This window comes from Marmota flaviventris, chromosome 13 (genome assembly GCF_047511675.1).
Source record: "Marmota flaviventris isolate mMarFla1 chromosome 13, mMarFla1.hap1, whole genome shotgun sequence".
NCBI classification, from domain to species: domain Eukaryota; kingdom Metazoa; phylum Chordata; class Mammalia; order Rodentia; family Sciuridae; genus Marmota; species Marmota flaviventris.
Window position 1 is genome coordinate 50,520,677 of NC_092510.1, and position 15,059 is coordinate 50,535,735.

The 15,059-nt window shown below is 37.0% G+C and overlaps 1 protein-coding gene across 1 annotated transcript in view; it reads left to right on the forward strand.

Annotated features, from left to right (window-relative positions):
- Positions 1 to 845: 845 nt before the first annotated feature.
- Ccdc171 (coiled-coil domain containing 171) overlaps positions 846 to 15,059 on the forward strand; it is a 398,124-nt gene continuing 383,910 nt past the window's right edge. The window contains exons 1-2 of the mRNA XM_071600432.1: positions 846 to 878; positions 12,809 to 12,966. Of these exons, the coding sequence (XP_071456533.1) occupies positions 12,923 to 12,966 (44 nt within the window). The 5' untranslated portion in view covers positions 846 to 878; positions 12,809 to 12,922. The remainder of the gene's footprint in view (positions 879 to 12,808; positions 12,967 to 15,059) is intronic.

Below are 15,059 nucleotides of genomic sequence, written 5' to 3' on the forward strand. Positions count from 1 at the left end.
ATATTTATAGAGAAAGTGGCCTTAACAGCATCAACACTGACCCGCATTCTTCCAACCCTGTTTACCACCCGAAGCTGGGATGCAGTGAGGATGGGAGGAGGGAATGTAAGCGCTGTGCAACTGGGGAGCGGTCCAGAGGGAAAGCAGCCACTTGTACAGAACCAAGGCCATCGAGTTTCCCTAGAGGACCCCCGGGGTCTTCCTTGGCCGTAGGAATCAGCACAGCAGCTAGTTTAAAGATGCAGGAGCTGGATCTCAGATTTTTATTCTGCGTGAAAAGGATTAGGAGGCTGGAAATCTGCATTTCCAGTCAGCTCTGGGGATTCTGAGACCAGGACACGGGGACTGCACCCAGAGGACACAGCACCGGAGAGTGGGCTGGGCGAATTCTCGTGCCGGGAGGCGGAGCGCCAGGTGCGGGAGCGCGCGCCGCTCCTCAGCAACGGCGCATGCGCCGGCTCTCCCGGCCAGCGAAGGCGCGCAGCTTCGCGGGAGGGCCCTTCCAATCCCAGCCCGGCGTTCTCCGAGTACGTATCCTGGAGCCGCGCGTCCAGGGCTGCGGGAGGCGGGGCGGAAAGGGGTGGGCCTGCTGGGGCGGGGCCGGGGCGGGGCCTGGCGGTCTGAGAAAGTCTGAGAAAGGTTTCGAGGGGCACCGCGTCTCGCCACCCTCCGGAAGTGGCAGTTGTAAACTTTACCTCCCTGGGGCTTTTCTTCTCCCCCTTTGCTACTTGTCCCTTCTCTCTGGGTCCTAAAGTCCATCGGGTTCCAACAGTTTTTACTTTTACCTCCGAGGGCTACCTGTGTCTCCTGCCTAGGAGACTTGAAGCTGCCCCTGGGGTCTTGGGTGTGCAGTCTGGACCACGAGAGACCCCCCCGAGGTAACCATGGGTTTTGGGGGGCTTTGAGGCGAACAATTTGGGTCAGTAGGTGTTGAGAAGGGGTTATAGGCTCTAGTGAAGGCTGTGGGGTGTCTCCACTTAGTTTGGGGTTGTCCTGGGCTATGCCTCGCCTGGGGTCACGCCTCCAGTTATCTGCGCTTAATCTCACCGCCCACCTGGAGGATGGAACATCCTAGACAGAGACCACTGCCACACTACCCTGAGCATAGGGGCGGGGTGGAGGACCAGATGGGAAGACCCAGATGGCCAGGGCTTGGAGCTGGTTAGATTTACCACTCCAGACTGCGGGGCTCTTTACCTTCAGGAGAAGGAATACTGTCTTTTTTCTTTTCTTCCTTGAACCCAGGGCCTCAGTGCATACTGGGCAAGCTATCACTGAAATCATCCCACCTTTTTTTTTTTAAATTTTGATACAGGGTTTTACTAAATTGCCCAATCTGGTCTTGAACTGAACATTCTCCTGCCCCAGACTCTAGAGTATCTGGATGTGCACCATCATGCTGTTTATTTTAAAAAATGCCAGCCATGCATTAAACACCTTACAACTGTTTAATAAATGAAGGAACGAATTGTGCTAGACTGGGTCTGTAGCTTCTCCAGGACTCTTAGAAAAACCAGCTGTTAGTTTTTCTGAAGCTGTGAATTTTCAGTGGAAGTGGTGCCTGTTTTTGAATATTTATTTATTTTTGACACTTAACACTTGGCAAATATTTATTTTTATTAGAATTGTTGTCCAGCTTTTACTAATATTTACTGATGTTTTATAAAGTTCTCAATCTTAGAGAAAAGAACCTACCATTTTGTCACTTATTTAACAATTTGTGCCCAGTAACAACAAAATAGTGGTAGAGCAGAGAATGAACATGGTTTCTCATGAAATGCAAAGAAAATCAACCAAACAAACAAACAAACAAAAAACAAAGTGCAACCTGCTAACAGGAAAAGTGAAGAGAGTAGTTTTAGTTTGAAACTTTTCTGTTTTAGCCATAGCTCAGCCATTTATTAGGTATATGATCTTGGGCAAACCACCCAACTTGTCTTGCATTGGATAATGAACTTTGTCTATAAAGTACCATTGAATTTTAAAAATTCTTATTCTCAGCCCTGTTGCCTTCCTCTTGTTTTGTGGAAAGAACCAAACATCTCCTTTAAAGGTGAAATACATAACTGCTGATAGAGACTCCCAACATAGATACAGTTACTAAGGAAGACATCATTGCATATTGGAGGAAAAAAGTTGGGCTTACTGTGTTACTAAACCCAAGTAGGTTTACTTGCCACCTGATAAAGGTGCAGTCAATCAAAGACATATTGTTGGAGGCAAGGAAAACAATTTGTTTGGTAAGTCGGCAAAACTGAGAAGATGGGGAAGGGGGCTTGAGGATGTGGCATACCCAAGACCCTGAGTTTGATCCCCAGTACTGCCTGGGGAAAAAAAAAAAGTAAGACTGAGAGGATGATAGACTAATGTCCCTTAAGACCACTTTTATGCTGTTTGTTTTTAAAAATGGGGGGAAAAAGGTGGGCTGAAATGATTGATAAAACCTGGTGGCTGGTAATGTGTTGGTTTGCATCCATTTTGAAGGGTGAGATTAGATAAATCAGTGGTAAACCAACCTTGGGTTGCTGGTTTAAATGATTAACAAGAGCTGTGAGCTCAGAGAAGCATTTTTTTTTTTTTTCTAGTGAAGGATAACTACAACATGGAGGTGAAGGGTTGTACCTCCCACCTACAGTAATACTAGCATCTGTCTTTTCAGCCATTCTTGCTTTTCCTTTGTTCTATGCAGATACACTAAGATAAGTACATTGTGGATGAGCAACTGTGGGACTCACATGTAAAGTAGGAGAACTTGTTTCAAAAAAACTTGTTTCCGACACCTAGACTAGAATCTTTCTGGCTGGTACCTTGTAAGATGTCTTTGATCATTGGTCCCTTGACAACAATTGCCCTATTATCTATTAAAAAAAAAAACCAAACTCTTTATTGAAGAATTATATGCATAAAGTCATCTGTTTTACTAGGAATGGTGAGAATAGTCCACCTCTATAATCAAGAGAAGATTCATCTATTAATACATTAACATAAAAACTGATTTAAACTTTGCTTTTATTCATCACTGCTACAGGATGACCTGGTTTTGGCTCAAACCTGTGAAAATGCCATCTGGATTGAGAATCCACTGAAGGTTGGAGTCATCTTTTGTAGAGCTGGCTTCTTGTTGGTTTAGTTTGAATCTGGGAAAGAATGATTTGTGTTGGAGAAATGTGTAGCAGGGAGCAGAAGTACTTTCTTGATAAGTGAGGTCTCACATGCTCTCTGGCTGGGTCGAATCATGTTTTGAAGGTTGATAAGAGGGCACACAGCAGAGCTCCAGAATCAGCCAACCACTGACTCTGTCACTAGATTGTGACTTTGGGCAAGTGATTGAATATATTTTAGCTTTGGTTTCCTCAGGTATAAAGTAGGAATATTAATAGTGTCTTCCCCTTGGTGTTGGTATAGAATGAAATGAGATAATCTGTGTAAAATTTTTAGCACAGTGTTTGGAGAAGGGATTTTTCATAGTTGGAATGATAATAGGGAGTAACTTTGAAGAATCCGACAATTTGTTCACAGATAATGATTGATTGAATATTTTCAAATGGAAAATAATTTTTAAAAGTTACACAGGTTAGGTGCAGTGGCACATGCCTATAATCTCAGTGACTTGGGAGGATAAGGCAGTAGGATTGCAAATTCAAAGCCAGCCTTAGCAACTTAGAGAGGCCCTAAGCAATTTATTGACTGTCTCACAATAAAAATTAAAAAGGGCCCAGAATGTGGCTTAGTGGTTAAGCCCCTGGGTTCAATCTCAAGTATTAAAAAAAAAAAAATAAAAAGTTACATAGAAGAGAAAGGCTGATGATAATTGCATGTTATAAGGAATTTTTAATTACTCATGTACTTTGGCCAAATTATTGTTTATTTTAACTTTGTGGTGTTTCACAGGTAAATTTTAAGTAAAGCTGGAACAAATCATGAGCACACTGCATTCTTTAACTTTGCTTCCTAGCCCATTGGTATTTTCATTACTGTTACTATCTATTGACTATCTTCATTATTCCTTTATTTTTTACTCTTTTGGAAGAAGAGAGAGATTTTATTGTACCTTTTTTGCCATGTTGAATAGCATGGAAATTCCATGAGAGTTTAATTTTAGTTATAGGTCTAACTTTGGCCTTTCATGGATTTCTTCTTAAAACAACATGGAGGTAGGCCCTTGCTCTCAGACGTCATCAGGAGCTAAGATTAAAGCTAGAAAGAGGAAGAAAATAATAGTTAGATAAAGGAGACTTTATTTTAGGATTTACTTATTTATTTTTGGTATTGGGGAATTGAACCCAAGGGTGCTTTACCATTGAGCCTCATCCCTAGCCCTTTATTTATTTTTTATTTTGAGACCAGGTCTTGCTAAGTACCTGAGTCTGGTCTTGAACTTGTGATCCTCCTGCCTCAGCCTCCCGAGTTGCAAGTTTTACTGGTATGTGCCATGATTCCCAGTTATTTAGTATTTTTTAAATGATGAATTTATTTATGTTTTGTTGCTGAGGATTGAACTCAGGCCTCACAGATACTGAGCATGTGTTGTACCACTGAACTATACTTCCAGTATTGGTGAATTTTTAAAATTGAGATGTGATTCACAAAACATAAAATTTACCACTTTTTTAGTGGGATAGGGAGGGAGAGCATGGGAGGATGATTATTTCTAGATAGGGAAGAGAGGTGGGAGGAAAAGGGAGGGGGAAGGGAAATAGCAAGGATGGGGGAATGTGATGGTTATCATTATACAAAATATATGTAAGAAGATTTGAAGTTGGTGTCAACATACCTTATATACAGAGATATGAAAAATTGTGGTATATATGTGTATCAAGAATTGTAATGCAAAAAAAAGACTACAAGTATAATGGCATAATTTGGTGTGAATATACTTTATATACAGTCATGAAAACTTGTGCAGTAAATGGGTAATAATGAGGGTAATACATTCCACTATTGTCATAATGTAAAAAAATAAGATAATTTCTATCAAAGTAAAAAAAAATTACCACTTTTAAAAAATATTTATTTTTTTAGTTGTAGGTAGACACACAATATCTTTATTTCATTTTTATGTGATGCTGAGGATTGAACCCAATGCCTCATGTGTGCTAGGCGAGTGTTCTACAACTGAGCCACAACCCCAGCCCAAAATTTGAAAATGTAGAATTCAGTGTTTTTAGCTTATTTCGTATAAAGTATAACCATTACCACTTTTCATCATCCCTCCAATTAAAACCTATTAGAAATCAGATGCAATTCCCCGTTTTCCTACTCTCAGGCAATCATGATCCTACTTTCAGTTTCTATGCATTTTATATTCTGGACATTTTATATTAGTCTAATCAAACCATATGTGGTTTTTGGTGTCTGGCTTCTAGCATGTTTTCAGCGTCCATGCATGTTGTGGCATATATCAGTAATTCCTTTTTTCAATTCCTTTCTTGAATAATATCCTATGTTGTATTTACACATTGATTAATAGGTGAACATTTGGATTATTTTCACTTTTGGTGATTATGAACATGAATATTTGTGTACAAGTTTCTTTAAAGTCCAGTAATTTATCTTTGAATGTGTCTTGGTATCAGTTGTGCTGGGTCAACCTTGTTAAATACTCAGTTTGCTTTTTCAAAATATAGATTAAGCTTTTTTTCTGTTTCAGGAAAGTTTTCTCTAATTTGTGTTTTTAGAATTCATTCTGCTCTTTTGCTTTGATTTTCTTATTCAAGGACTTCTTTTATCCTCATGTTGATTATTTGTCTACAATATTTGTCACTTTTGCCTGAATCCTTTTGATCTCTTTCTTTATTTTTTTTTAAAGAGAGATAGATAGAGAGAGAGAGAGAGAGAGAGAGAGAGAGAGAGAGAGAGAGAGAGAGAATTTTTTAATATTTATTTTTTAGTTTTTGGCAGACACAACATCTTTGTTTTGTATGTGGTGCTGAGGATCGAACCCAGGCTGCACGCATGCCAGGCAAGCACGCTACCGCTTGAGCCATATCCCCATCCCTCTTTCTTTATTTTTTAACTTAAGTTGTCTTCTTTTTTATTTCCTCTGTCTTTTAGGGCATTTTTCAGGTCATGTCTCTTTGCTCTTACATTTCTTCTGATTTAACCTTTATTCAAATGATATTTTACTTTAATTTCTAATTTCTGTCTTCTCATTTTTGAGTTTTCCTAATTCTGATTCATATTCTTTTATGTCTTCTGCCATTTGCTTAATGTCTTTTTTTTGGGGGGGTACTGGGGGTTGAACTCAGGGCACTTGACCACTGAGCCACATCTCCAGCCCTATTATGTATTTTATTTAGAGGTAGGGTCTCACTGAGTTGCTTAGTGCCTTGCTAAATTGCTGAGGCTGGTTTTGAACTTGTGATCCTCCTGCCTCTGCCTCCCAAGCTGCTGGGATTACAAGTGTACATCACCTCTCCCGGCCCATTTGCTTAATGTCTTTAAGTTCATTTTGTAGTAGTAAGTTATAGTTTTTTATTTTTTAATAACTTTATTTATTTACTTTTTTATGTGGTGCTGTCAAACCCAGTGCTTCACCTGTGCTAGACAAGTGCTGTACCCTTGAGCTATAGCCCCAGACCCAAGTTATTACCTGTTTTTATTACCAAGTTTTTACCTGTTTCGTGGGGATGTCTTTCTGTCATGTTTCATTCGTGGGGATGTCTTTCTGTCATGCTTTCATTTATAGGATACTATTCTGCTCCTTAATCTTTTTTTCTTATGTCAACTTTGTATGGATTTTGACCACAATTCTTTCCTTATACTAATTTTTGTGGGAGATTAATTTACCTGAACTTTTGAGAATGACACAGGTTTATGAAGGCCTTTTTTTTTTTTAGGAACTGGGTATTGAACACTGTAGTGGTGCTCTACCACTGAGCTACATCCCCAGCCCTTTTTTAAAAAAATTATTTTTTGTAGTACTGCGGATTGAATCCAAGAGCATTCTACCTCTGAGCTACATCCTCAGTTCTTTCATCCTTAGTTCTTTTTCTTTTTCTTTTTTAATTATAGTACAGTTTTTTGTTTTTTTTTTGGTATTTGTAGATAGACAGAATGCCTTTATCTTATTTTTTAACGTGGTGCTGAGGATCGAACCCAGTGCCTCACGCATGCTAGGCAAGCGCTCTAACATTGAGCTACAGCCTTTTTTAAAACTGTGTTTTCAGACATGTCTCATTAAATTGTTGAGGCTGGCCTCAATCTTGTGATCCTCCTGCCTTGCTCTCCTGAGTCTCTGGGATTATAAGTTAGAAAAGATTTTCTATTTCATAAAACTCTGTTGTGAGTTTTTTTTTTTTTTTAATATGTGTGTATGTTAAAAACTATGATGACTTGTTTTTTGAGATTTTCTGTTTCCTCCTCCAGTTTGGTCTTGGCCATCTCCTTACTTTGATTTTTTTCTCTGTCCTGTTCTACTTTCATTCTATCCTCAGCAGTTTTTCTTTAGTTTGAGCCCCTGGCTAGGAAGGGGAACTTGACAAATCAGTTTTGAGAGTTCATTGGGGCTGGGCTGTCCCAGCTCTTTCATGACTGTGTTAACCATATATATTGCAGGTACCTACTCTTGACATTGGCTGACCTCTCATTTTCATCTGTTGCTCTCAAATTGGCCTGCATTAAATATATGTTGGCTCCTGGGGGTCCTGTCAGATGTGTCTTCTTATTTTCCTCAGCTTTCTTTTCTTTTCTTTTTTAAAATATTTATTTTTTTAGTTGTAGTTGGACACAATACCTTTATTTATTTATTTATTTATTTTTATGTGATGCTGAGGATCAAACCCATGTCCTCGCACGTGCTAGGCAAGTTCTCTACCACTGAGCACTTCTCTACCACTGAGCCACAACTCCAGCTCCCTCAGCTTTCTTTTCTATGGATACCATCACCGCTCCCTTGTAGCTATTGTGGCTTTTGATGGTTTGTCCTTCATTTTTATTTTCTAATTTTTTTTGGTAAGTGCTGACCATAATTGCTTGGTTTCTCTACTTAATTGCTTTAGATAGGATTTTTACAAAATCCCTCATTTATATTAATGAGGAAATTACACTACAGAAAAATAGACTTGATAAAAGACCCACATAGCCAGAGCTGATTTGAGAATTGATTTTCCTATTATATTTTTGTTTATTCAACTTTTTTTCTTTTTAACTTTGCATGGGCATTTTCAAATCATGTATATAGTTTTCTTTGATTAACACAAATGCAGTGGTTTAAAACAGCACACATTTGTTATTGCACAGTCTCTATGGGTCAAGGCCTACTCTTAACTGGTCTTCTGCTCAGGTCCTCCCAAGGGTGCAATCAAGATGCTGGCTGGGCCGTGTTCTCAACTAGAGGCAGACTGGATAGAATCTGCTCAGATCTTTCATGTCTTTGACTTTATTTCCTTGCTACCATATACCTGAGGGATCTGACTATGTACTAGCTATTGGGTGGAGGACACCCTTAGGTCTAAGAGACTTTTTGCAGTCCTCTGCCGTGTGGCCCTCTGTATAGCCATTTCATAGCATGACAGTTTGCCTCTTTGAGGACAGCAAGAGATTGTCATTCAAGCTGCTAAGGGTCTTCATTTCCACCCCCTTCTGGGGATTGAACCCAGAGCCTTACGTGTCCCAGGCAACCACTCTATCATTGAACTATAACCCCTGCCCTTAAGAGGCTTATATAATGTATGGTAATCATGGGGGTGGCATAAAATTAAATCACAAGTTGATCACAGTAAATGGGAGGATTTATATTAGAGTAACACCAGGGATGAAGATGGTGGGGACTATTTGTTTATGATATTATCTGTATAAATGATCTGGAAATTGAAGAATACCATCCTGAGCTATAGATATCACTATCTGTGTAGATAAGACCATTCAGATTTGAAAATGATTAGATGCCAAAACAAACAATACATTAAAAATGATGAGTATTTTCAATTTAGTTTTATTGGAACAACTTTATTAAAATTTGATAAACTTCTGCACTTCTCTTCCCAAGATTAACTAAAAAGACATCATTAAGGCTATAATTATATACAATTCTTTTCTTTCTCTCTCTCTCTCTTTTTTTTTTTTTTTTTGGTGGTGCTAGGGATCAAATCCAGGACCTTGAGGATGCTAGACAAGCACTCTACCACTGAGCTACATCCTCAGTCCATTTTAAGTTCTTTTCCTGCAAGGTAAATAGAGGTTTGTTGGTCCTTCTTGTGCCACATATGCATAAACATGTGTGCATTATGTGTGTGTATGTGTATTTAAGTTTTTTTAAAATTTTTTTACAAAAATAGATTTTAAATATATACTTTTTAACTTTGGACATTTCTCTTCAGTACAGTTAAGTCCATTTCTTTAAAGGTTCTAACTCTTCTTCCATTCCGTATTCAGTTCCCCAGAGTTCTGACTTTTGGAAGCATGGTGGTAAGACAAAAAGGTTTTGGGATTCAGTATCCCAGTGCTACCCCTTAATAGCTGACTAGTATTGCACAAGTCATTTAGCTTCTTTGGATCAGATAAGTTTCCTTAATTGAAGTAAGGATGATAAACCTGAGGTGATAACTTACAGGTAAACTTTATGAATCATAAAGTTTCTTGCAGAAAGAATTTGGGCCTTAGAGTCAGACAGTTGTGAGTTGGGATTTTTGAACCTGTAAGTATGTGACATTTGTCAAGCTATTTCTAATCTTTGAGCCTTAGTTTTTTCCTTGAAAAATGGTACAATGTAGATTGTAGTGTTGTAGGGAGCAAAGTTCTAGATAAAAGTACCAAGTACAGTGCCTTGATACTGTAGTAAGGTGCTCAGTAGATTAATAATATTTGTTTGTATTTGTTGTTTGTTTGTATATCACTATTCTCAAAGTTATTTGGTCCTGGAGAAATGGTGTCTTTTTTTGGTTGTTGTTTATTTTTTTGCAATATAGGGAGGCAACCCAACCCGGGGCCTCATACATGCTAGACAAATGCTCTACCACTGAATTATGTCCCCAGACCAGAAATAGGTTTTTATTCCTGGTCTTGTCCAAAATTCCTTTGTACTTGCCCTAGGCCAAACTATTGTACATCAGTATCTATTCTACATGAACTGTGAGATACATGAACCTCTGACTGTTTTAAAGAGCTTTTTGTGTCTATAGGAGTCATCAATTTTCAGCACTATAGCTGAGACAGACTGCTTACTTGAATCCCTTTTCTTTCAGTGGTCTCTTCTGAGGCATGTTTAGTTGGAGCAATGATAGAACAGGTTGCCACCTTTTTCTCTCTTTTAAGTCTTTTGTATATATTTGCACACCCATAATTTCACTAAATAATTCTCTTATTACATTTTTTTTCCCAGACCAGATGACCCCAAATATCATCTACTACCTTTCTTTATTGGATACTTCTGTTTTTCAGAGTTTGTATTCAGTAATAAAAACTGATAATGGGTGGTACTATGTAATTGTTGTATATATTTATCTATTTATTTTTCAATATATTTTGAGTTGTAGACACAATACCTTTATTTTATTATTTATTTTTATGTGGTGCTAAAGATACGAATCCAGTGCCTCGCATGTGCTAGGCAAGCACTCTATCACTGAGCTACAATCACAGTCCTGTATAAATGATTTAAATCTTAAATATATGAGGTTGATATAATTATCCCCTTTTTATTGTAGAGGAAACAGGTTCAAAGTATTTAAATGACTTGCCCAAGACCACATAGTTTAAGATACTTATTGGAATCCTAGTTTGATCTTTCTGAGTTTAAAACTCATGGTTTTTCTTTGGATATGGATTTATGGGAATACAAAAAGGTACTTGTGGGATGTTGATATTTGTATATGTTTGAACCAAGTGCACTATTATTATCTTTTGGTTTAAGATTGCTTAACACTGTAATAAAGTAGTTTTATATGGTTGACTGTATAATTTTTTTAAAAAATATTTTTAGTTGTATATGGACACAATACCTTTATTTATTTATGTATTTATGGTGCTGAGGATCAAATTCAGTGCCTCATATGTGCTAGGCAAGTGCTCTACCATTGAACTACAACCCTAGTCCTTGACTCTGTATAATTTGAAGTAGCTCCTATGGAAGAGAGTTTCAGAAAGTAGGCCAGAGTGCATGATAAATATTATTCTTTTTCCTTTTTCCTCCTTGGTCTCTTTGGCCTTTGAAAATTACTGTGGATTAATTATTAAAATAATTAAATTATTTAAAGATTAATTATGAAGGAAGATCTTTTGAATAGATTAGTAAAAAAAAAACAAACAACTTTTTTCATAGTTATCTACATGATCAGGAGAGTTAATTTTTTTTTTTTTGTACCAGGGATTGAACCCAGGGGTATTTAACTACTGAGCCACATCCCCAGCCCTTTTTTATATTTTATTTAGAGACAGAGTCTCACTGTGTTGCTGAAGGCCTCATTAAGTTGCTTTCTGAGGCTGGCTTTGAACTCATGATTTTCCTGCCTCAGATTTCTGAGTCACTGGAATTACGGGTGTGCACCACTGTACCTGGTAAGAGAGTTAATTTTTGTGTGTGTGGTACTAGGGATTGAACCTGGGAGTGTTCTATTACTGAGCTACAGCCCTGTGTTTTTTGTTTTGAGGCAGGGTCTTTCTAAGTTCCTGAGGCTGACCTCAAATTTGGCAATCCTCCTGCCTTAACTTCCTGAATCACTGGAATGACAGGTGTGTGCCATCATACCTCGAAACAGAGTTAATTTAAAATTTTTGTTTTACTAGTGTTGCAGCCTTGCTAGTAGTAACTAGTTAAAAATAACTCTAGGTTTCTTGGGCTGGGGTTGTGGCTCAGTGGTAGAGCGTTTGCCTAGCATGTGTGAGGCACTGGGTTCGATTTTCAGCACCACATATAATAAATAAAGTCCATTGACAACTAAAAAAATATTTAAGAAAATAACTCTAGGTTTCTTTTCCAGGAGTTATTAAAGGCCAAGATACTTATTTAAAATTAAAAACAATTTTAAAAGTTAGGTCTGGGACTGTAGCTTAGTGGTAGAGTACTTGCCTAGCACTGTGTGAGGCCCTGGGTTCGATCCTCACCACCACATAAAAACAAAGAAATAGAATAAAGTATTATGAAAAAAAACCTTAAAATTAAAAAAAAATTAATTAATAATTTTTTTTTGAGATGGATGTTATGATATTGCTTAGCCTGGCCTTGAACTCAGGTCTCAAGTAATCCTACTGCTTTAGATACCTCAGTGCTGGGACTATATAAGTGCACGCCACCATACCCAGCTCAAAAGACATTTTTGAATTGTAAATTTGAGTGAACTTGAGTGAGTCAAAACTTTTCTGTTTGATTTCTCTTGAGAACTTTTGAATGAAAACCATCTGAAATAAAAAAAAAAAAGAAAATTACCATGGTATTTTTATTTGGGAGTACTTTGGCCTCTTTGGTTGCAACATTGAATTTTAAAAGTGTCTCATTTATGAGAAAGGCTTTGGGGACCCAAACATGCCCTTGAATTTTACTTTCTTTCAAATTGAATTTTATGCCCTAGAGTTAGGCTCTGTGTGTTCCTTTTCTGAGTTCAAGAGTAATTTGTCACTTGCTATAATTTTTCAGTTGAGAAATTAAAGCTAATCATTACCTTGTTCTCATAAGAAGGAACATTTTTTAAACATTTTGTCATTTTTGCTTCTAGTGCTTTTTAAAAGAAATAAAACATTACAACTTCTTAGAATTCCATATTTGTTATACAGTAATTTAAAAGTGAACAAATACCATAGATCAAAAGAAAAGTCACCCATACTCTCAGGATTCAATATAAAACTGCTGTTGTATTGTTTATTATATTAACAGACTTCGGTCCATCTAACCTGTAAGTCACAGACATCTTGGACAATTTCAGTCATCAATAAGGAGGTATATCATTAAGAAACAGTGGGGTATTTTGAAAGAGTTGGAAGACTTACCATGAGTTTAAACACTTCAAATAATGCCACTGGTGAGACCCAAAGGTAAGCCTCCAGTCTCTTTCTTTAGTTAAAAAATGCTTTTGTGTGTAAGGAACAGGGAGAATTTAAGTGGTTGGTGGAGCTAATTGTAAGAATGCTCATGGGATGATAAAGGAAGTAGAAGTTTCTTGGGACTGGAGGAGCAGGGATGATGCCTCATAAGGATAGTATTGGAGCTAGATAGTCTATGGGGACTGTTGTGTTCCTTTGTTAACTTGGACCATAAAAGTTCTTGTATCTAAACTTCCTGTTAGTCTTTATTCTTTTCCAGTACTCTAAGTCTTTTTCTTGTATTTCTGCTTATTTACATTTGTATTTGATCATGGCTTTGTTTTGCCGTAACATCTATGGGTCTCATTACTCTTCTTCATTGCTGCAGCTCTGCTTCATGGCTTAGGCTCCTGTTGCTAACTGCTCTTTTACTTGATATCTCTCAGTTTACATTTGAGGAAGAAGCATCTAATTGCTGTGTTTCATCTTTTTTGTACCATGGATTTCTTTCTGCCTTTGGGTAAGGGGCTTATATTTGGTTCATTCATCTCTGGTAGGTGAAGTGCGTAATACAAAACTGGACCATTTAGGAGAGTAAAACTCCCAGATGTAGTTTACAATAAAAAGTAAATGATCAGAACTTTTATAGTCACAGATCAGTAATATTTTGTGAATCTAAAACTAAAACATTTGAGGTTATATTTGTCTGTTGTATTCTGTTTTTAAAATAATGCATTTGAAGTGTATTTAAAGAAAGCATTGTGGGGGTAGAAAGTGGGTATTTCTTGCTCATACTTAGTTTAAGAAGGTATACATGTATATATGTATGCATGTAATCTAACCTCTTAGAGTTAACTACTCTAACATTTTGGTAAATATTTGTCCAGATTTTTAAAATGAAAATATCAGTGTTATATAAACCTATATTTTGGATTAAAATTATAGTATTTCATATTATTAGTATCATTCTTTTCAATTTGGAGAGGAACCATCAATAGACATCTGTTGTATTTTTTAATGGCTAAATTATTCTTCTTAATTTTAGAGTCCAAATAAAGTTATTTGAACTCTATTTACCACAGATCTACTTTTTATATATATATGTAGATTTACCTTTCTGAACAACTCATATCAGTGGACTCATGCAGTATGTAGTTTTTGGGGTACATTCTTGAGGTCTGTTGTGTGGTAGCATATATTACTACTTTGTTTTGTTTTATTGGTGAACAATAATCCATTTTTTGGATAGACTACATTTTGGTTACCTATTTACCAGTTGTTGGGCATTTGAGTTGTTTCCACTTTTTGGCTACTATGAATAATGTGGCTATAAATATTTGCAAATAAATCTTCTGTGTTGGCAAATATTTTTGCTTCTCTTTTGGGGTAATTTCTTAGGAGCAGCATTGCTCTATCATACAGTAAATTTATGCTGAAAATTTTAAGAAACTGCTAAATTATATTCTAAGGTGACTGGGCCATTATATATTCCCACTAGTAATATCTGAGAGTTTAAGTTTCTCTACATCTTTACCAACACTTGTTATTATCTAATTATAGATATCTTCTATAGCTGTAAAGTGGTATGTTATTATGGTCTTAATTTGAATTTTTTAATGACTAATGATGCTAAACATCTTTGAATGTGCCCTTTGACCATTCATATATCTTCATTGGCGAAATGTCCTTTCAGATCTTTTGCCCGTTTTTAAATTGGGTCATTTTCTTATTAAGTTTTAAGATTTTTTTGGGGTAATGGGAATTGAACCCACAGGTGCTTAACCACTGAGTCACATCCCCAGCCCTTTTTGTTTTTTATTTTGAGATAGGGTCTTGCTAAGTTGTATAGGGCCCCACCAAGTTGCTGAGGCTGGCTTTGAACTTGTGATCTTTCTGCCTCAGCCTCCTCAGTTGCTGGGATTATACAGGTATGAGACACCACACCTGAAACTTAATTTTTTAAAAATATATATTTTATTTTTAATTGATACAGCAGTGGGACATTTCAGTAATATCTTTGGATTTTTTAATATTTATTTTTTGGTTTTAGATGGACATAATACCTTTATTTATTTTTATGTGGTGCTGAGAATGAAACCCAGGAC